Consider the following 23,552-nt stretch of genomic DNA (forward strand, 5'->3'; position numbering starts at 1 on the left):
TGTTGAGCGCTAGTTTGAGATGACATACGTCACAACCAAACGTTAGCGATTGGTTATGGCAGATCCAGAGTGGCTCTGGACAGATCCAATAGTTTTAAACTTCAACAGAGTTCCCGCCTTTAAGGAAGTTAATGCTTGTCAATGGAGAGTGGCCAGACTCTCTGTACAAATGAAATGCACGAGAGTGGTAGGACCAGGTTAGAAAACTTGATCATCTTGGTTTCTTTCTTTCTTACCAACAAATTGTGTTTTGTTAACACTGTAACTAAAACCAAAAACTCACACAAAAAGCCAAGAGTCAAACTGGCCAACTGAATGAAACATTGATCACCATAATGGCGACCAAATGATTTTCAATAAAAAATCAACATCTAAACCTATTTATTCTTAATAAGAGCTTCTGTTTCCACACACAACATGTTGAATTGGCTCAACCACAAAATATTTGTTACAGAATAGTTGCATCAAGTTGACTCAACTTAATGTTTTTGATTTTTGTCACAGACAACTTATTTTCAGTTCGTATAACTGTTATTTACAAAAGTTGAGTCAACAAGAAAAAGCTAGGGAAAATAGTAAGATTTTTTTGTTGTACAACCTTACATTTTTTACAATGACGAAAAAAATGGCGAGGCATTTCTAGCCTGTTAGTTATAGATTATACTATAAAAATCTTTTTACAGTGTTAGATTATTAGAGTACATTTTACAAGAAAATACCATTTCAGTCTTTCTATTTCAAAATATTACATCAATGTGTTGCTTGACGTTTGTAATTCTTTCAGGGTTCGTACAGATACTGTAAAATGAGATTCCTGGACTTTCAAGCACTATTGTTTTTTTCCGCATCAGAGATCTCACTTATCAAACAATATCTTTATTATCTTACAAATTATTAAAAAAAAAGGTAAACAGGCTTAAAAATATAAAACAAAATGGTACAACTTTATTCAAACAGATTTGTTTTCTCATGAATATACTGACATAAAGAATGAAATTCATATCATATAGTTGGATATTTATGAGCAATATCACATTTATAGTCATACGAAATGTCTTTACATCTATATCAGACGGGGCTGCAGTGATAATTTTGCATTAAATATTGTTTCATCAAAACACTAATTTCATGTACAGTCAAACCAAAAATGATTCAGACACCAGATATCATGTTTTACTAGGACACTATAGTTCATTTATGTGAGTGAGGAGAGCAAAGTAAACTGACATATTATACCCCCAAATTCTTCATACAGTCACTACCTGTAAAATTAATAAACATTTGGGAGCAAAATGATTCCGACACTTTGAGCTGAGCATGTTTTGCTGAAGTGTTTGTTCTTTAATTGCTAATGCGACCTTTGACTCCACAGACTGAACACAATAAAGCATTGATGGTCATTGGTTGAGCTAAACTGGTATTATAAGTGTGTTCTTCAATCTAACAGCTGATTGGATGATTGTAATCCATTGCATCCCTTTCTATCAGTTTTCTGATATTATCAAGATGAATTTGTTCTGACACAGTTTAACTCTGAGCTCTTGTCATATTTTATCACCATTTTCTAAACTATAGCGAATAAACTGATAATGTGAGAAACGTTGACTGTGTAAATTTTGGTTTGACTGTCTTTCAATAATTCATGCACCTCTTCATAAATATGGCCGTTTTCAAGGACTTTAATTTCAAAAAGTCTAATTCAAGCTCTTGTACGAACCCTGTTATTTGTGAAATGTATTTGCAGGAAGGGAACGAACAGCAAGAGGACAGAATCACACTCACAGACTCACAATCGCTTTATTTTTATTGCACACAATTCCAACATTAAGTAAACAAGTTGTTGTAAAAAAACAGAAGCCAATGGGAACATTTGATGTTCGATGTAAACATTTTCAGATGTAGTTAGTGCTGACTGAGTAGTGGAGTAACAGCTCGAGTGTTCAGCAGCAGAAGACTGAGCGTCTGTGGTTGAGTAAGTGAAGGAGTTCAGATTCAGAAACATCTGATTTAATGACATCATGATGATGATGATGATGATGATGATGATGTCCAGTTGAAAACACTCAGGCCGTCACTGTTTAAGGGGCAAGAGAGAGAACATTTGCTAAATTTTCTCAAGCATAAGAATAATTCCCAAAAGCCACCATACTATTATCAACCTTTGCATTATATTACAAATCTTCATCTTAAACCTTATCCTCAGCCAATCAGAGCAATTAAATATGCAAAACAGGTGCACACAGGGTCCAAAATTATGCATTTAGCCTAAATGTTTCTTACAAGTCATGAATTGTGTTCCACTATTGTACTAAAATTAATTTTATATATTTTAAAAATGCACTACTCATATCAGCAATGGTCATATTATAATTATTATTAATAATAATAATTAGTTACATTTATATAGTACTTTTCTGGGTACTCAAAGCGCTTTCCATATAGAGGGGGGGAATCTCCTCAACCACCACTGATGTGCAGCACCACCTGGATGAGGAGACGGCAGCCATATTGTGTCAGAACGCCCACCACACACCAGCTGATGGTGGAGAGGAGACAGAGTGATGAAGCCAATCAGGATAGGGGGATGATTAGGAGGCCATGATGGACAGGGGCCAATGGGCAAAATTGGCCAGGATGCCGGGGTTACACCCCTACTCTTTTTTCAGATGGACATCCTGGGATTTTTATGACCACAGAGAGTCAGGACCTCGGTTTAACGTCTCATCTGAAGGACGGTGCTTGTTACAGTACTGTAACCCATCACTGGGGTGTTAGGCCCCACACAGATCACAGGGTGAGCGCCCCCTGCTGGCCCGTTAGGCTGCATTAACTAGGTCTGCTGGAACCGGGAACACTTCCTACACCTGATGTACTCGTTACACCATAAGAAGAATGGCATCTATGCTAATGTTAGTTGGTGGGCCTGCGCCTATACACGACCAACGCATCCCTGAAGTGTCTGCAGAGACCAGGTCAACTAGACTCTCCCTGTGAAGGCCTCCTTCCCTTCACTTTCCCTCTGTACAGATGAAAACGTCATTGGAAACAACTAAAAACGCTGTATTGTGCATGAGAGTCATTTGGCGGTCATTTTGTCAAGAAAAACTAGGCACCTGCGACATATGCATTCAGACGCGCTTGCCTCAAACATGTAATGCTTACGTGCATGCCCTCACCGTTCTCACAGATTCACGTTTTTTTTTTTTACGTTTACACAAAGATGATAACGGTATCGTTTCAAAACCCGTTTCAGGATTTGCATTCTCTAGCCGCCAGGCGCTGTTGCCGTGCCGATGAGCGGCTGGAATGAAAGTTTTCCTATTTTGGATGAAAATGGTGTTATGTAAGTCGCCCCAAAGTAAATAACTGATGATTATTTACAACAGAAATTAATCAATCAAAAACGTACTTTAGCTGGACAATAACTAAACAATCTCTCTTCCATTAAGTTCCTGTTTTCACTGTAAAGCTGCGTTGAAACCATCTATATTGTGAAGCACTATATACAAATGAAGCTGACTTGACTAACACCTCTTCCAGCAGAAGCCTAGTTTTCCCAGGAGGTCTTCCATCCCGGACCAGTCTTGGGCTACAGGGTGATGTGGCTGCTGGCCATCATATGGCTATCTTATGGCTATCATATGGCTATCATATGGCTGCTATTATAAGTTAAACAAACCATATGTAATGAACTGCACGTTTCTCCCATTTGGCACATGTTAATTCTGGACCCTGAGCGTGTCATTCACAGACAACACTGATAGTGTTGAGCTCTTACCTCCACAGCGGCCGTTGGTGTTCACTGTGAATCCCTCTCCACACTGCAAAGCAGAACATTTCATTCAAGCAATGACCATCAGAAAATACATTTGTGCTTTGTTCTTAACATATCTGCACACCTGCGTGAGTGAGCTGTGCACTGACTCCTCCTCCTCATTTGCATGCACCCGCACCTGTGCATCAGATGTGAGGGCTGACTCCTCCCCTTCATTAGGATATGCGATCTCAATGACTGTGTTCATTTCAGCAGACTCGATCGGCCGAGCGATGGAGCGGCCGTCCGGCCAATAGACTTCAATGCTGGTGGCATCATCGGTTCCTAAGAGCCAATCACATGAGACCATGAATTACATATTATGAAATATTATGACAATCTAAAATAAGTGTTTTCTATGTGAATATATTGTAAGATGTATTTAGGGGCCAAGCACCTATTGAAATCGTTAGCGTTCCCATTATTACTATTCTTCTGTCTTGGAGTCTATGGCAGCCCATAGAACCGCTTGCGGGAAAGTTGGGAAATTTGGCACATTCATAGAGGACAGTTCCCATAGCAAATATGATGTATTAAATCAATCCCTCTAGCGCCACCACCTGTCAAAAGTTGCACTCATGTTTATGCTAATAACTGTTGAACCATAAGGGTTAGAAACTAAATTTGACTATTGTCATAAAACTGTTTTAATAGATTCCTTGGTTCATGCCAAGAACATAGATCACAATTTTACCATATTTGGCCAAACTTCCTGTTCGCCATTTTAATCTCCTTTACAAACCTACTTTTTCAAACTCCACCTAGACCCTTTGTCTGATTTTCACCAAAATCGAATCGTAACATCTTCAGACCATGACAGCAAAAAGTTATTAGTTTCGTGTCAACAGACAAAACCGTTTTCATATACCGCAGCGATAAAATTTGAGGAATGATGCCAAAATTACTCTTGAGGCTGTATTTCTACAACCCCAAATCAGAAAAAGTTGGGACAGTATGGAAAACGAAAAAAAAAAAAAGAAAAAAAAAGTGCTTTCTAAATTTACTTTGACTTGTATTTCATTGCAGACAATATGAACACAAAATATTTCATGTTTTTTTCTGGTCAACTTCATGTCATTTGTAAATATGCATCCTTTCCTGTCATTCAGACCTGCAACACATTTTTAAAAAAGTTGGGACAGGATCAATTTAGGGCTAGTAATGAGGTAAAATGGTTAAATAATGATGTGATTTGAAACAGGTGATGTCAACAGGTGATTGTAATTATGATTTGGTACAAAAGCAGCATCCAAGAAAGGTCTAATCCTTTAGGAGCAAAGATGGGCCGAGGATCGCCAGTTTGCCAACAAATACGTGAGAAAATTATTGAAATGTTTAAAAACAATGTTCCTCAAAGAAAGATAGGAAGAGATTTGGATATTTCACATTCAACAGTGCATAACATAATTAAAAGATTCAAGGAATCTGGAGGAATTTCAGTGCGTAAAGGACAAGGGCGCAAGCCTAAGCTGAACAATCGTGATCTCCGATCCCTCAGGCAGCACTGCATCAAGAATCGTCATTCATCTATAAGCGATATCACCACATGGGCTCAGGACTACTTTGGCAAACCTTTGTCAAGTACCACAATACATAGTTACATCCACAAATGCCAGTTAAAACTGTACTGTGCCAAAAGGAAGCCCTATGTTAACAGTGTCCAGAAGCGCCGTCGACTTCTCTGGGCTCGGAGGCATCTGGGATGGAATCAGTATTTCAGGTATTTTTTGGGAGGAATGGACGCCGTGTGCTCCGGACCAAAGAAGAAAAGGATCATCCAGACTGTTACCAGCAACAAGTCCAAAAGCCAGGGTCTGTCATGGTATGGGGTTGTGTCAGTGCCCTTGGCAAAGGTAACTTGCACTTCTGTGAAGGCACCATTAATGCTGAAAAGTACATAGAGATTTTGGAGCATAATATGCTGCCTTCAAGAAGACATCTTTTCCAGGGACGTCCATGCATATTTCAACAAGACTATGCAAAACCACATTCTGCACACATTACAAAGTCCTGGCTGCGGAGGAAGAGGGTTCGGGTACTTGACTGGCCTGCCTGCAGTCCCGACCTGTCTCCAATAGAGAATGTGTGGCAACGAAGACCCCGTACTGTTGCCCACCTTAAGACTTGTTTGCAGGAAGAATGGGACAAAATTACACCTGAAACACTTCATCACTTGATGTCTTCAGTCCCTAAACGTCTTTTAAGTGTTGTGAAAAGGAATGGCAACATTACAAAGTGGTAAATGCTTTACTGTCCCAACTTTTTTTTAAATGTGTTGCAGGTCTGAATGACAGGAAAGGATGCATATTTACAAATGACATGAAGTTGACCAGACAAAACATGAAATATTTTGTGTTCATATTGTCTGCAATGAAATACAAGTCAAAGTAAATTTAAAAAAAATTAAAATCTTTTTTTTGCGTTTTCCATACTGTCCCAACTTTTTCTGATTTGGGGTTGTTTGATTTTTCATCCATTTGGCCTAAAATCATCTTAAAATGCCTTTAATTGCTCATTGTTGCAGTTGGTCTAACCCTCCCAGCCATGTTGGCATGTCTTATTGGCTTCTTTGCGCTTGGCCCCGTTAATGGCTGCTCTCAACTATATTTTATTCCTGTGATCGTGACTTCAGTCTTCATTGTCACATGATCCTTCCGAAATCACTCCATGATGATTTGACGATCAAGATTTCTGATTATCATCAGTGTTGAAAACAGTTGAGCTGCTTCAGATTTGTGTGGAAACCATGTAAGATGCAGACGAAGTGCTTGTACCTAAACCAAAGTGAGCCACGGGCTCCATCTCGCACAGATACCCTGAGCCTCCGTCAATGATGCGAGTGTGAGCGCCGCTGTGTTTCGTGGACATCACCACCTTTGCTCCACGAGCGAACGCCCCGAAACGTGTGCGCGGCACCACACGCAGCCACTTATTGCTGGAGCCCTGCGGAAAGGACAACACAAAGATGACTCAAAATGTTTATTTACACTGATACAATGAGGTCCAAACTCTGAGATGTCAGGGGTTTTCCACTGGAAGTGAGCTTTCTGGCACACCTGGGTGACCTTAAACACAGAGATGGGCTGTGAGGCGCTCTCGCCGTGAGCCACCAGCAGATCCAGCAGACCGTCACCGTCAAAATCTGTGACTGTGGCACCTGTACAGAACACGTCATCAGCTGTTAAAGACAGACATGAGGCTCAAGGGGCTCTGGTCATGTGATGTCGGTCAGGTGGTCTCACCTGTGCCCCGCCCCTGAGGCTCAGAGGCGTCGCCCACATCCAGCTCTGTGACGTCAGGGTCAGAATTCTGCTTCCTCGACACCCTAGACAACCACAAGACAGTGTTGATTTAGTATTATTCATATCCCAGTGTTTATAATATTTTTGAATTAGTTGACGCACCTGAAGAGTCTATTGGGGGCGTGTCCTCGGTAAGCGATGTTATTGAAGAAGACTTCGAGCTGAAGATCGTTGTCAAAGTCGGCAGCGATGACGGTGCGAATGGGAGACGGAGAGGCGAAGGCCCGTGTGGCGACGTCCTGCAACAGCACAACAGACTGATTCATATTTACAGATCAGGGGAACAGATTTATAAAGATGCATTAGGACAAACTCTGATGTTGGCTTGACAAAGCCGTATGAAGGTTTGAATGTTTCATAGCATGAATTAACATGTTTTAACACATGTTTTTTGATATCATGTTTTGGCACACTAGCAAACATGCTAAGTCATGCTAGCAATATGATTTACCATGTTGCTAGCATGTTTTAGCATTTTGTTAACATGAATTAGAATCTTGCTAGCATGATTTTGCATGTTGCCATCATGTTTTAGCACGTTGCTAGCATGTTTTAACATTTTGATAGCATAATTTTACATGTTGTCAACATGATTTAGCATGTTTTTAGCATGAATTAGAATGTTGTTAACAACATGCATTATCATTTTATTAGCATGTTTTAACGTGGTTAACATTAATTAATATGTTGCTAGTGTGATTTAGCATTTGTTGATAGCATGTTTTAACATGTTAGCAATATTTGGCATTTTGCTAGCATTTTGTTTGTATGAGTAAACATGTTGCTGCCCTTATTTAACATGTTGCTAGCATGTCTTGGCATTTTGTTAGAATTAATTAACCTTTTACTTGCATGTTTTAACATGTTGCTAACACGCTTTAGCATTTTTTTTACCATGAATATGTTTTTAACAGAATGATTTAACATTTGCTAACATGTTTTAACATGTTGTCAACATGATTTAGCATTTTTTAAACATGATTTAGCATGTTTTAAACATGAATTAGAATGTTGTTAACAACATGCATTAGGATTTTATTAGCATGTTTTAACGTGGTGAACATTAATTAATATGTTGCTGGTGTGATTTAGCATTTTTGGATAGCATGTTTTAACATGTTAGCATTATTTGGCATTTTGCTAGCATGTTGTTTGCATGAGTTAACATGTTGCTGCCATTATTTAACATGTTGCTAGCATGTTTTGGCATTTGTTAGCAATAATTAACCTTTTACTTGCATGTTTTATCATGTTGTTAACATGAATTAATATGTTTCTGGTGTAATTTAGCTTTTGTTGATAGCACGTTTTAACATGTTGTTAGCATTATTTAGCATGCTGCTAGCATGTTGTTTGCATTTTGTTAGCATGTTTTAACATTTTACTAGCATGTTTTAATATGTTGCTCGCATGATTTAGCATTTTGCTGCCATTATTTAGCATTTGGTAAGCATGTTTTAACATGTCGCTAGCATGTTTTAACATGTTACTAGTATAATATTGCTAGCATTTTTAACATGTCGCTAGCATGGTCTAGCATTATTTATCATATGTGTCCCTCACCTTGAATCTCTTCTGGCTGTCCTGCAGGTACAGGCGGTGTGGGCCGTTCCAGTTGCCGTAAACGATGTCCGTCTTTCCGTCGCCGTTAAAGTCGGCCAGCGCCACACCTCTGCCATGCTGATATCTGTCTTCAACTCCTGCCATCATGACAGAAGACATTAGACTGGGATAGGACTGAAAATCATCACTGCACGTATGAAGCCAGGAGTCTCACCTGCCTCGGCCGCCACGTCTTTAAAGGTTCCATCACCGTTGTTCTGGAACAGGAAGTTGGGTCCATTTTCATTGTCACAGAAAATGTCAGATCTTGCGTCGCTGAGGATTGGACCCACGACTACACCACGGCCACCTTATAACATAAAGTTTTGATTTTTAACATTTATATCAATAATATTCCCCTAACAAGCTTCAAAAAGTTACACTACAGCCTCTGACCTGTGTACTTGTCGACGTTGACTTGTGGCGCAACATCAGACAGAGCGACGACGCCTTTCTCCACATCACTGGCGGCTTCGTCCATCTCTATGAGCGCGTGCGGCCCCACTTTACCGCTGGCGTAGTTCGCCACGTAAATTGCATATCGACCTGTTCCCTACAGCAGCATGAATTCATTAAAATGCAAGACAGATTATAATATGTGCACAATAATTAACAAAGAGATAAGTTAAGTACCTTCCTGTCAACACAAGCTACGGAGCGTCCCGCCATGCGATTGGCCACTCCTCTCCGCACGTTGATGTCATCGCCGAGGAGATCCTCGAAATGACCGTTACGGAATTTGAAGAGTTTGTCTGCGTATGTCGCCCGACCTTCAAAGAGTTCAGTTCAGTTCAGTTAGTCGGTGCTTGTTTTGCGGGTCTGTACACGCTCAGAAAAAAAGGTACAGTGGAGGTACAATTGTGTTACTTAGGGAACAAAACGTATAACTGTACCTTTAAAGGTACACAATTGGTCTTTAGGGTACAATTATACCATTGTTTTCCTCTACTTAGAGCAGGGGTAGGCAAGTTCAGTCCTAGAGAGTCACTGCCCTGCAGAGTTTGACTCCAAGAATTAACATAGGCTTAGATGTCGCTGTTTTAAAATGTCGGTTACCATTATGGTGATCAGTGTTTCCTTTAGTTGGGCTTGGGTTTTTTATGTGAGTTTGTGGTTACAGTGTTAACAAAACACATCATTTGTTGCACACATTTTTCCGCGTACCTGAGAAGGCGTTGTTGGTGTTGAGGAAGTAGATCTCCTCTCTGCCGTCTCCGTCCACATCGCAGGCCGTCACTCCGATGGCGTTTCCCTTCGGGTCTCTCAGGGCGTAGTAAGGAGAACTGCGGTCGTCCACCGCAATGTTCACTAGTTTGTTTTGGGTACGGTCATACTTCAGAACCAGGTTTGGGCCGTTATACCTGAGACAATGGACATAGAACAACAGCCTTAATGGGTGACACTCAAGTCAAGTCAAGTCAACTTTATTTATATAGCGCTTTTAACAATGTAGATTGTTTCAAAGCAGCTTTACAGTGTTAAACAGGAAAATAATGCAGCATAATTTTATTCAGCTGTATAGCCATTCTGGAAAAAACGCTGATGTCATCAGTTCATTTCAATTATCATACAGTGACAGTGTGGGCTTTAGATCAATAATTCGATCAGTAATTTAGTTTAAATGGTTAATATAGTTTATTATTTAGATTTATTTCGATGTTTAGTTGAAAAATTTAGTGTCCCCAACTGAGCACGCCAAGCCAGAGGCAACAGTGGCAAGGAAACCAAAACCCCATCAGGTGACCTAATGGAGAAAAATAAACCTTGGGAGAAACCAGGCTCAGTCGGGGTGCCAGTTCTCCTCTGGCCAATTAACAAACAGCGTATTATTATTATTATTATTCTGGCAGCTTTACAGCTCAGAGGTCATAATAGATCAGAATATTCGACACTCATGAAACATGTCAAGAAGGTGTCCAGTGAAAATATTAACGGTCTTAAAAATAAGCTTCATTATCAGACATATCCCACCCCCACTGTAAAAAGTAATGAGGTGACTTTACTTAGAAAAACAAAGTAATAAAAGTTGATCAAACTTACTTCAACTTGGTAGAGGTAACTAGTAGAGTATTGGCAACTCGATTTAACAATTTAAGTACTTAGTTCAGTCAACTTACAGATTTAAGTGCACTGAACTTGTTTTATTTACAAGCTTGTTCACATTATTAGGAACAAATATGTGGAAACCGATTGCCTTAAATTTGGTGTTTTACTCAAAGTTGTAAATAGTTAATACACAGGCATAAAAAATAGTGTTGGGACAACAATGGACTGTGCATTTATTTGTATTGATTAAACTACCGAAGCTCTTATTGAGAATTAAAAGAGGTTAGGGTGTTGATGTTTTATTGAAAATATTAACGTTTGCAGTCACCATTATGGTGATCGGTGTTTGCTTTAGTTGCTTTAGTTATATTTACATTATACTATTATATTAATTCGTGTAAGCTGCAAATGTTATGTCTGCATTATTTTTGAGGAAAATATTTTTTGTGTTCCTATACTTTTCAATTTGTAGACAGTGATATATGATATATAGACATTTTTTGTTGATTAAAAAAAAAAAAAAAAAGCAAGCCCAGCCCAGGTGAGAAAATGTAATGCAAAAGTAACACAATACAATAATATATAATACATTGTAACACATTACTTTCCATTAAAAGTAACTAAGTAACGCAATTAGTTACTTTTTTAGGGGTAACATAATATTGTAACGCATTACTTTAAACAGTAAGTTTCTCCAACACTGCATGAATGTCCAGAAGATAGATAGATAGATAGATAGATAGATAGATAGATAGATAGATAGATAGATAGATAGATAGATAGATAGATAGATAGATAGATAGATAGATAGATAGATAGATAGATAGATAGATAGATAGATAGATAGATAGATAGATAGATAGATAGATAGATAGATAGATAGATAGATAGAGGCTTATGTTTTATTTACAACTGATGTTATGCTGGAGTTTCTTTACCCGGCCACCACCACCTCCAGATCACCGTCTCCATCTACGTCTGTCACCGCCATCCCATAATTCAGCTGGGTGGGGTTGTGAAGAGCATCAGGAGGCAGAACTGTCTCCGTGTTGACGGAGAACATGGGCTGAGCTCCAGAGAGAGCAGACAGCCCCAAACCGAGAAGACACGCCCACCACATCCCCATCATCTCCAGCTTCTAATCAAACAGCAGACATTTTCACATTATTTGATATCAGTATTCATACTTACTGTATAAATCACATATAATATGTGTATGTGGAAAAACTGCTTGTACACAGAAAATGAAAACAGATAAGATATTGCAATTTGCTATTCATCCTAAAAGAAAGAATAAAGAAGGAAAGGGTGCAACTCAGAGCAAGAATATGTATTTTTGCATTAAAGAATACAAACAAAAGAACAGGAACTATAAGACTAAGAGATTTCGTTCATGCATTTGGAAGTCATCACCATCACCCCAAAAAAAAGAGAGAGAAACGTGTTATTTTCGCTTAACAAATGAATAATAATGTGTCATATCCACCTGTCGTTCTGATTGTGCTGGAGTATAAAGGATACTCACGCTCCCAGAGTTTCCAACAAGTGGCTTGACTCCAACGCTTGGGAAATGATGTTTGATTTCTGTTTTAGATGCTGTTTTAATCGCTCCTTACACAACTTCAACGCAGCCTCCTTACACAAGCGCTTGTGTAAGCGACTGTCCAATCACCGTCGAGTACCTAAAACGCTATGGAGGTTTGACCAATCACAAACCCGCGAGAGAAAAGAGGTAACAAAAAACAAATACATTTACTCAAATAATACGTTCACAGACTTCAAATAAATGTAGTTGATTAAAAATAATCAGGCCTGCGTGTATTGCTTATTAATAATGTTGATGTTTATTGTGAATTTGTCACTGAAACACATTAAAAGTACTGATGGCAATAAATACTCTTTAATCGTGGCCACACCAAGGTCATGATTTCAATGATTATGGTCGTGCTTTTCGCAATTTAAGAACGAAATAATAAACTGGATAATATGTAATATGCGTCACTAACGCATCGCTTCTAAACTACAACTCCCATAAACGGTTTATCGGTCGTGACGTCATGACGCCCGTACGTCTCCAAACATCCGGTCATGGTTTCAATGTTTCGGCGAGCTGAAATTTTTTGAGACGTAAGTAGAAATATAAATCGCATAATAATACTAAAGCGTCACACACGGTCATGGAAGGTTTTTCTGTTACTATATAGTTGTTGTGGTCTCGGAATGATGTTACGCTCAGTGTTATGTTTTGAATATGACCGGCATACCGCTTAATATTTAAGAAATAGCATGTAAAACACGAATGTTAACATTTTAAACAGCAGAATACTTAACTGTCGTCACTTAATCCTTTTGTTTACATTGAAAATACTGTCTATAATCTTGGAAATTAAAACAATATTTAGCTTTTTTTTTACCCGACTTCATCATAAAAATGTCGTACTTTTAGACAGATCTAAAACTCTAAGTCATAATTATACAAAACCACGACTTCTGGTGTATGTAACAGTGGAAATAAAGGGTCAAGATTTGGAAGATATAGTATGATACTCTAGGCAGATAATTTGTATATAGCCTAGTATACAATCTGCATACTTTGAGGAGTAAGTTAGTAGTAACACATTTTCCTCAAACAGATCCCTATGGAGACAGAAGCAGCCCAGCCTGAGGAGGGGTCCAAAACGGCTCCTCCCGTCCGAACTAAGAAGCCCACCATGGAAATCTACGGGCCCAAGAAACGCCAGACTGAGAAAATAGATCCCAAAGATAAGCCTCAGCCAGGAGACGACAAGAAATCCAGACCCAGGCCCCGGTACACCGACAAGGCCCGCAAGAACAAGAAGGACAAAGCCAAAGCGACAGAGACCCCGAATGGAGAGGTAAAACAGGACGATGGGGGGCGGAGAGATGGAGATAAAGAAAATCTAGACGGGCAAAAAGAGTCCAAAGATGACATGGACACCGCATCCAGAACTATGAGCGCACCAGAGGACACTAGTAGTGCACTAGAACATGAAGGGATGCCGGAAGAAGAAGAGGAGGAGGAGGAGGAGGAGGATGATGAAGGGGAAAACTGGGATTCTTTGTTTAACGATGATGGTGACTGTCTTGACCCCCATTTGATGGGGGAGGTAAGAGTTACAAAGATGAATCAACACATTGTTGAGTGTACTGTCCCTTTAATAACTGATGCATGAGATGCTTCTTCCCATTTCAGATGTCTCTTAAGGAGGGCCGCAAGAAGGGATCCAAGCAGGAGGCGCGTTTCGACTACTATAATTGGTCGCCAGAGGACGATGAAGAGGTGGAGCTTCGGGACGACGAACTGGCACACATCGTTGAGATTTACGAATTTCCTGCCGAGTTCAAGACGGAGGACTTGATCAGATCCTTCAGCTCTTTCCAGTAGGGTTCACTGTATTCACATCTGCATATTCTACAATGCATTTCACCAATATTACACCAAAATAAAAGTGCAAGGGTTTTAACATTTGAAAGTGAAGAATTTTAAGACATTAATGTCTGTATTGTAACCTGTAGTGTCATGTAACCATTAACCAGCATCTGGGAACTGTGAAAATGCCAATGTGTTGGTAAATTATTGATGTGTTAACTTAAAATCTCAGACATAAAATATTTACTTGAAGTACCCCCTAAGGCAGGGGTGTCCTGCTCCTGGAGAGCTACAGTCCTGCAGATTTCAGTTCCAACCCTGCTCCAACACACCTGTCTGTAATTATCTAGCACCCTGAACACCATGATTAGCATGTTCAGGTGTGTTTGATTCGGGTTGGAGGTCAAATCTGCAGGGTGGACCATGATTGGACACCCCTGCCCTAATGCTGTGTTCACACCAAACACGAATAGAGCGTCAAAATCGCGTCTAGTTGGACGCTTGAACATTTTGAATCCATTCGCGCGTCCAATTCGCTTTGTAGAAATCAAGCGTTTGAAAGCTAAATAGACGCGCGTTCAAGGCGCTCCAGGAGAAATCTGTCATAAAACACCACTCTGTCTCTTTTCATTCTCATTAAAAATATATATGAAACATTAATAGTCACACAAATGTGGTCCAGGCAACTCCTACATTATCTTCACTCCATGTATATTTAAATATCCTTAAAAAATAAAGTTATGAAACTTCTCTTTGCCCTCAGTCAAAACGATTTGGCAGACAACAAATGATAGATTCATGAGAGCAAATATCGGCCGTTAGATCCACACAAGATGCACCACTACAGGACATCAGAGCCAGCGGCAGACGCCAGAAGGACTGGCCGAGGAAAGGCTGCTCTCGCCGGGGTTAATGAGCGCCGCTGATCGCCTGGATCTCACAACTCCAAAAACACAAGATTATTTTTTAACTATTTTTTTTAAATATGCGCTCTCTTTATAAATAAACCACAGATTTGAGCTTTAAACAACTACATTCCCACCTGAAGAAGTCTTAAAACTACATTTTATAACACAATAGTAGTATTCATTTATGCAGGGTTTCTCCTCACGTCACTTTACCACGTGACCGCAGCGAGCAGGCCCTGATTGGTTAACGCGGCGCTAATTGACGCCAAAGTTAAAAATTTTGAAACTCGGGCGTCAGACGCGAATTCACTTCAAACATGTGAATGCACAAAAAGCACCACTTGCGCAAGACCAAGCCTGTAGTGCTCCAGTCAGAAATTGAAGCTTTCGCGCCTCGATCGCCCCCCGGTGGCCGGTCCCAGTATAGCTCCTAAACCCCGCCTCTCCATGTATTTGAATGGGCGCGAGACACACTAAACAATTTAATTACACTTCAAATAATTGTTTCCTAAAGATGGTTTCTGTCATTTTAGGCAGTTTTTATTACAATAATTTCATTTCAAGTGTTCGTTTTTTAAATAAGTTTAGTTTTAGTGAGTTATTTGATGCTATAAAAACGGGGGGTGTGACGTCATGATTGACAGCTGTGATTGACGGCTTCTCTGAGTGAAGTTTTCACTGAGGCACTAACGGACTTTTTTCTGGATTTTTGGGAGGAGATTGGAGCTTAAGCTTTAATTTCTACACTTCCATAACTGTTTATTTCACACCAACATAATTAATTGTTCTGCACCTGCGAGAGTGTGGGCGGGCTTTTGATAATCGCGCCTCTACTTCCTGTTCTCTACTGTGCAACTCCGGTCCCGAGATGTCAGCGCCGTGAGCGGGCCTATGAAAGCTTCAACTTTGGTCAGCGGAAGTCAATGAAGTCGCGTCGTCCATATTTTTTTACGGTCTATGCGCAAGACACTCAATTTCCGTCATTTGTGCGAATGAGGCGGAATCGCGTCCATCGCGCTCCAGGACCTCCAGACGCGCGTCAACACGCCTTTCCATTGACTTAACATTGAAATCACTCGCTCCAGACGCTCTATTCCCATTTGGTGTGAACGCAGCATAAGGGATTCGGCTGACAGAATCAGCTGCTGTTCTTAATCATGTGTGTGTTTTCAGGCAGAAGGGGTTCGACATCAAGTGGATTGACGACACACATGTACTCGGCTTGTTCTCCAGTCCGATCGCAGGTCAGTGAGTCTTCCAGATGTTGTGAATCGCCTTATGAGGCTTGTGAGAGATCTGCAGCCAATCGCTGGTGGTCCTGTCTGGGAAAGCAACATTTTGAACAAAAAGCTGAGAAAATTGTTGCCTGACAAGCCAGACCCACATCAAGATGATGGGTCTGGAAACTCACCATTAGCAGGGCTTAATCCGAGGGGCGGGATAAACGGTTGTCTTTCAAATTCCCTCTGCACGCAATTGGATAGCGCCATGAGCGCCACAACCAACCAGGGCAAAGAAGGTGAAGCAGAGGTACTGCGTGCTAGTTGATAGATGAAACTTTCGCCGTATCCGGTCGGCAAAACTCAGAAGTCATTCTTAAGAAAGGAAGATGGGTTCGGTGCCGTTCTTTAACAAAGAAAAGCTTAACTCCAGTCTTCCAGAGTTGCGGCCAAAGCCAATTGGAAAGGCCGCTGTTCGCCAGCTTCTGTGTTTACGAGTAGCACGCGGAGCCGCCACAACTCTGCCGTCATTATGTTAAGCCCGCCCACCGACTCTATACACGCTGTGATTGGCCTGACCAGAGTTTGGTTTTTCCAGCTCGCAAGCCAACGGAGAGTTGCTAGACTACACTCACGGCAAATTAGATTTGTTGCTGCTAAGGTGCGTCTAGATTTCTAGGCTAAGAAAATTGCGTTTTTTTTGTCGAAGACTACATCTGGATCAGATTCAGAATGATGATCGAACACAGATGGAGTAGATTGAGTCCTGTAGCTCGTCCTGGGTCGACAGGTCATTCAGTAACATTGGACAGAATATAAATCAAAACTGTCCAATGTTGAAGAGAAAGTGAGCCAATCGGGCTTGTGTCCACCAGGAGGAGAGAGAGTGAGCCAATCAGCAGTAGGGGGCGTGTCCACCAGGAGGAGAGAGAGTGAGTCAATCGGGTGTGTCCACTAAGAGGAGAGAGAGTGAGCCAATCAGCAGTAGGGGGCGTGTCCACATATGATGGGGAGAAGAGACAGTGAGCCAATCAGCAGTAGAGGGCGTGTCCACATATGATGGGGAGAAGAGACAGTGAGCCAATCAGCAGTAGAGGGCGTGTCCACATATGATGGGGAGAAGAGACAGTGAGCCAATCAGCAGTAGAGGGCGTGTCCACATATGATGGGGAGAAGAGAAAGCGAGCCAATCAGCAGTAGAGGGCGTGTCCACATATGATGGGGAGAAGAGACAGTGAGCCAATCAGCAGTAGAGGGCGTGTCCACATATGATGGGGAGAAGAGACAGTGAGCCAATCAGCAGTAGAGGGCGTGTCCACATATGATGGGGAGAAGAGACAGTGAGCCAATCAGCAGTAGAGGGCGTGTCCACATATGATGGGGAGAAGAGACAGTGAGCCAATCAGCAGTAAAGGGCGTGTCCACATATGATGGGGAGAAGAGAAAGCGAGCCAATCAGCAGTAGAGGGCGTGTCCACATATGATGGGGAGAAGAGACAGTTAGCCAATCAGCAGTAAAGGGCGTGTCCACATATGATGGGGAGAAGAGACAGTGAGCCAATCAGCAGTAGAGGGCGTGTCCACATATGATGGGGAGAAGAGACAGTGAGCCAATCAGCAGTAGGGGGCGTGTCCACATATGATGGGGAGAAGAGACAGTGAGCCAATCAGCAGTAGGGGGCGTGTCCACATATGATGGGGAGAAGAGACAGTGAGCCAATCAGCAGTAGGGGGCGTGTCCACATATGATGGGGAGAAGAGACAGTGAGCCAATCAGCAGTAGAGGGCGTGTCCACATATGATGGGGAGAAGAGACAGTGAGCCAATTAGCAGTAGAGGGCGTGTCCACATATGATGGGGAGAAGAGAAAGTGAGCCAATTAGCAGTAGAGGGCGTGTCCACATATGATGGGGAGAAGAGACAGTGAGCCAATCAGCAGTAGAGGGCGTGTCCACATATGATGGGGAGAAGAGAAAGTGAGCCAATCAGCAGTAGGGGGCGTGTCCACATATGATGGGGAGAAGAGACAGTGAGCAAATCAGCAGTAGAGGGCGTGTTCACATATGATGGGGAGAAGAGACAGTGAGCCAATCAGCAGTAGAGGGCGTGTCCACAAATGATGGGGAGAAGAGACAGTGAGCCAATCAGCAGTAGAGGGCGTGTCCACATATGATGGGGAGAAGAGACAGTGAGCCAATCAGCAGTAGAGGGCGTGTCCACAAATGATGGGGAGAAGAGACAGTGAGCCAATCAGCAGTAGAGGGCGTGTCCACATATGATGGGGAGAAGAGACAGTGAGCCAATTAGCAGTAGAGGGCGTGTCCACATATGATGGGGAGAAGAGACAGTGAGCCAATCAGCAGTAGAGGGCGTGTCCACATATGATGGGGAGAAGAGACAGTGAGCCAATCAGCAGTAGAGGGCGTGTCCACATATGATGGGGAGAAGAGACAGTGAGCCAATCAGCAGTAGAGGGCGTGTCCACATATGATGGGGAGAAGAGACAGTGAGCCAATCAGCAGTAGAGGGCGTGTCCACATATGATGGGGAGAAGAGACAGTGAGCCAATCAGCAGTAGGGGGCGTGTCCACACATGATGGGGAGAAGAGACAGTGAGCCAATCAGCAGTAGAGGGCGTGTCCACATATGATGGGGAGAAGAGACAGTGAGCCAATCAGCAGTAGAGGGCGTGTCCACATATGATGGGGAGAAGAGACAGTGAGCCAATCAGCAGTAGGGGGCGTGTCCACACATGATGGGGAGAAGAGACAGTGAGCCAATCAGCAGTAGGGGGCGTGTCCACATATGATGGGGAGAAGAGACAGTGAGCCAATCAGCAGTAGGGGGCATGTCCACACATGATGGGGAGAAGAGACAGTGAGCCAATCAGCAGTAGGGGGCGTGTCCACATATGATGGGGAGAAGAGACAGTGAGCCAATCAGCAGTAGGGGGCGTGTCCACACATGATGGGGAGAAGAGACAGTGAGCCAATCAGCAGTAGAGGGTGTGTCCACATATGATGGGGAGAAGAGACAGTGAGCCAATCAGCAGTAGAGGGCGTGTCCACACATGATGGGGAGAAGAGACAGTGAGCCAATCAGCAGTAGAGGGCGTGTCCACATATGATGGGGAGAAGAGACAGTGAGCCAATCAGCAGTAGAGGGCGTGTCCACACATGATGGGGAGAAGAGAAAGCGAGCCAATCAGGAGATTTGAAGAAAGACTGTAGAAAGAGAGATGGTTGAGATGTTACTAAAGAGGAAAGGTCAGTGGAAAATCACTGGAAAAGAAGCTTTACGATCAGACAAGAGCTTTAGGACCTGCATTAATATTAGAAAAGCTTTCCAGCGCTGGAGACCTAAAACGGCCTATAAACAGACGCAGAGGTTGCGCTGGTTCTGCTCCATGTGGGAGTATGTTATGTTTCTCAGAACTAAGGTATGCTGTGGTTGCTGAAGCACAGCTGATCATCCACACGTCTGATGCTCCGGCTGTTAGTCGGTGCGTGTGTATTTAGTGGGCGGAGCAATGAAGGGAGGGGTGTGTTTGTTTCAAATCGATTTCAAATATCAACAGTGTTTCTCAGAAAGCGCTTCGTACTGCACCTTTAATCGACTGCTGGCTAATGTGTTATAATGCTCAATACTTATCCAGCTTTTTCTCCGCGAACGTAAATGCCAGAAGCATCACACACACCAACTCAAAACATTCCTGAAGCCCCTTCCTCTCTGTACATGTGTGTGTTTGTGTAGCTCGTGATGCTCTGAGGATGAAGAACCCCATGATGAAGGTCAGGCCTCTCTCCAAATCATCAAACGCCACTAAAGCCAAAGCGCGCAGCTGCTCCGGTACTCCTCTTCTCTCTCTTCTCTCTCTTCTTCACTTGTGTCTGTGTTGTGGGCTTTAATCTGTTGATTGGTGAATCTTCTGTGTCCTCGCTCTAGATTATCTGCTGCCGGCTAAAGAGCGTCCTCAGACGAGTGCGGCTCTGGCCCGGCGGCTGGTGATCGGCGCTCTGGGTGTGAAGAGTAACCAGACCAAGGAGGATCGAGAGGCCGAGAAGAACAAACTACGGCAAGCGAAAGGTGACATTACCAGCCGAGCTGAGAATGATGATGACGTTTGTGACGTTTGTGATGGATTTATTTGATCTGTTTTGTAATCAGAGCAAAAGCGTTTGGCCGCTAAGCAGCGTGAAGACGCCTGGGAGGGCAACTGAAGATACAGGTGTGTGTGTGTGTGTGTGTGTGTGTGTGTGTGTGTGTGTGTGTGTGTGTGTGTGTGTGTGTGTGTGTGTGTGTTCATATGAACTATAAAGTGATTTGAAGCATCAGTTCAGCTCTCACCTGTAGTCCTTTATCTCTGGGTTTGGGCTCTGAAGGTGTCGGACCTCCCGCTCGGGTTTGAGACGCGCCTCCCCTTCTCAGAGGATCAGGACTATTGCCAAACCAGCACGGACTGAACCAAAGCCACAAGAACAGGGGAGCAGTGTGAGACACACACATTACCTTACACAGGGAGCATTTGATATCTTTCCTCCTGAGATTCGTCCCGAACTGAGAACTTTTCCCCATAAATGTTTTCAGGTTTATAACAAGCCATTTGACATGTGTTTTCTTTCTTTCTGTTGACTAAAACACACTAGATCACATCCATGTGAATTCAGTTTTCTTATTTCGGTTGTTGTTCTTTGCTTCAGTAGAGAGAAATTATGCCGTTCATGTCTTTATAACAAAATCTGTCACACGTCAAAACAAAAAGGAAAGAGTAAACACTAAATGTTTTGCATTTTCCTGCCAGAAAAGAAATATCCTCATTAGAGATTATGGAAATGAACAAGCATCACACGGTCATAAATTGTGGATTTTTCAGTTACATTAAATACTGTAATAATTTTGTAAGTCCCAAACTCAAAAATAATCATAAAAAAGTCATTTTTTTACGTTAATAATATTGTTAATTATGTGATATGAGGCTCATTGTGAACCTTTAGTTTAAAGGGACAGTTCACACAGAAATAAATCCTGCCATCATTTACTCAAACTCAAAACCTGTGTGAGTTTCTTTCTTGTGCTGAACACAGAAGAGGATATATGGAAGAATGTGGGGAACTGAACAGTTCTGGGGTGTTTTTATATACACTATGAAAGTCACTGGTCTCCAAAGTGGCCTGGTTACAAACTTATTCAAAATGTCTTCCTGTGTTCAGCAGAAGAAAGACGCTGGTTTTCATTTTTGGGTGCACTGTCCCTTTAATGGCGGTCACACCTCCTGTAGACCTTCAGCAGTTTCTAACGCAGAACATTTCTTCTGTTTTTCGCTGATTTCCTTATTACTGATGTAAATATGTTCCGTTAATCTCCGAAAGGCTTTGTTTAGGTGCTAAACTGATGAAGTGTTTGACAGGTCTGTTGTTCTCTGACGTTGGTGCACATGAATTCCCAGGTGTGATCTCAATAAAAAAAAGTTTAAATCTTCTTCTTGAATATCATTGATTTGCATACATAACACTTACGTGTCTTTGGCTGTTTTCCTAGTAAGTGTGTGTGCGCAATTCTTTAATAAAAGTTTAGGTCCATTATTTATACCAGGGATGATAATGTTTTGATTATCGTTGTAATTCTGTGTCACTAGGGTAAATCACTTTATGAAAACAACTGAGAATGGTGCTGTGTCGTTGGAATTGCTTTTTTTCTCCAGCTGATGAACGGGACAGCCGGCCGTTAAAGTGGCAGATGTCAAAACTGCTCTATCGTTCTTTGGTGTGCAGGATTATATAATTATCGTTCTTGTAATGAACTCTTACACATTACAGCTGAACAAGTGCTGGAAAACTAACTATCGCTCCTGGCTCGTGTTCTTACAGCGTTTTTGGGAAGCATCCCAGATTCATGATTTGGCATAAACCTGGGATATTTACTGTATCTGAGATATTTGAGAAGTTGGTATACACACCATTCAGGCATAACATTATGACCGGTGAAGTGAATAACACTGATGATCTCTTCATCTCCTGTTAGTGGGTGGGATATATTAGGCAGCAAGTGAACATTTTGTCCTCAGAGTTGATGTGTTAGAAGCAGGAAAAATGGGCAAGCGTAAGGATTTGAGTGAGTTTGACAAGGGCCAGATTGTGACGGCTAGACGACTGGGTCAGAGCATCTCCAGAACTGCAGCTCTTGTGGGCTGTTCCCGGTCTGCAGTGGTCAGTCTCTATCAAAAGTGCTCAAGGAGGAACAGTGGAGAACCGGCGACAGGCTCATGGGCGGCCGAGGCTCATTGATGCACGTGTGGAGCGAAGGCCGATCAAACAGATGAGCTACTGGAGCTCAAATTGCTCAAGAAGTTAATGCTGGTTCTGATAGAAAGGTGTCAGAATACACAGAGCATCTCAGTTTGTTGTGTGTGGGGCGGCACAGCCGCAGACCAGTCGGGGTGCCCATGCTGACCCCTGACCTCCGCCGAAAGCACCAACAGTGGCACGTGAGCATCAGAACTGGACCACGGAGCAATGGAAGAAGGCGGCCTGCTCTGAGGAATCATGTTTTCTTTTACATCTCGTGGATGGCCGGGTGTGTGTGTGTGTGTCTTACCTGGGGAACACATGGCACCAGGTGCACTAAGGGAAGAAGGCGTGCCGGCGGAGGCAGTGATGCTTTGGGCAATGTTCTGCTGGGAAACCTTGGGTCCTCCATCCATGTGGATGTTACTTTGACACGCATCACCTACCTAAGCATTGTTGAGACCATGTAGACCCGGTCATGGAAACGTTTGTTCAGCACATCCCACAGATGCTTGGGAATACCAAGCTCAATCCATGGAGGCCCCACCTCACAACCTACAGGACTTAAAGGATCTGCTGCTAACATCTTGGTGCCAGTTACCACAGCACACCTTCAGGCCTCAACAGCTCAGGGCTGTTTTGGCAGCAAAAGGGGGGACCAACACAATATTAGGATCTGTGTATTTTGATACATGTCGTCATGAACGGTTTTCGGTTAAACATCTACACAAATGCAGTCACACAAAAAAAATAATGCGTGACAAAGAAACTCACTCGCTGATATTCTGAAGTCCCTCCTGCAGTCCAGTATAAGAATTCACCCAAAATGGTGTCTTTATTCACCCTCATGTGGTTCCAAACCTGTAAGACTTGCTCACCTTCAGAACACAAGAGATGGAGAGCCGGTTGCGTGAACGGCCCTCAGGGATCAATATTTTGTAAATAAAGTAAAAAAAAAAAAAAAAACTCATGTCGCTTCATGTGA

General features: G+C 42.3%; 2 protein-coding genes across 5 annotated transcripts; one reads left to right on the forward strand and one right to left on the reverse strand.

Moving 5' to 3' along the window:
* Positions 1–1,773: 1,773 nt before the first annotated feature.
* crtac1a (cartilage acidic protein 1a) lies at positions 1,774–12,444 on the reverse strand. Of its 4 annotated transcripts, none has more exons than XM_079812161.1 (14): positions 12,290–12,418; positions 11,703–11,902; positions 9,883–10,079; positions 9,352–9,488; positions 9,115–9,271; positions 8,894–9,028; positions 8,680–8,816; positions 7,219–7,355; positions 7,057–7,139; positions 6,871–6,971; positions 6,589–6,757; positions 3,954–4,099; positions 3,779–3,821; positions 1,774–2,074 (listed from the first exon to the last, which is right to left on the reverse strand). In XM_079812161.1, exons 2-14 carry the CDS (start codon positions 11,891–11,893, stop codon positions 2,064–2,066), a joined length of 1,644 nt encoding a protein of 547 aa, XP_079668287.1. In that variant the 5' UTR covers positions 11,894–11,902; positions 12,290–12,418; the 3' UTR covers positions 1,774–2,063. The 4 variants fall into 4 exon arrangements, with proteins under 4 accessions (XP_079668287.1, XP_079668284.1, XP_079668285.1 ...); XM_079812158.1 differs by having other exon boundaries at positions 1,776–2,074; positions 3,900–4,099; positions 12,251–12,373; XM_079812159.1 differs by having other exon boundaries at positions 1,780–2,074; positions 3,900–4,099; positions 12,290–12,444.
* Positions 12,445–12,823: 379 nt separating this feature from the next.
* r3hcc1l (R3H domain and coiled-coil containing 1-like) lies at positions 12,824–21,867 on the forward strand. The gene is made up of 8 exons (XM_079813093.1): positions 12,824–12,891; positions 13,398–13,892; positions 13,979–14,166; positions 16,237–16,307; positions 20,037–20,132; positions 20,229–20,369; positions 20,451–20,511; positions 20,666–21,867. The coding sequence occupies exons 2-7, from the start codon at positions 13,404–13,406 to the stop codon at positions 20,501–20,503; spliced, it is 1,038 nt and encodes a 345-aa protein (XP_079669219.1). The 5' UTR covers positions 12,824–12,891; positions 13,398–13,403; the 3' UTR covers positions 20,504–20,511; positions 20,666–21,867.
* The last annotated feature ends 1,685 nt before the right edge of the window (positions 21,868–23,552 follow it).

This window comes from Gobio gobio (genome assembly GCF_949357685.1).
Source record: "Gobio gobio genome assembly, chromosome: 3".
Taxonomy (NCBI): domain Eukaryota; kingdom Metazoa; phylum Chordata; class Actinopteri; order Cypriniformes; family Gobionidae; genus Gobio; species Gobio gobio.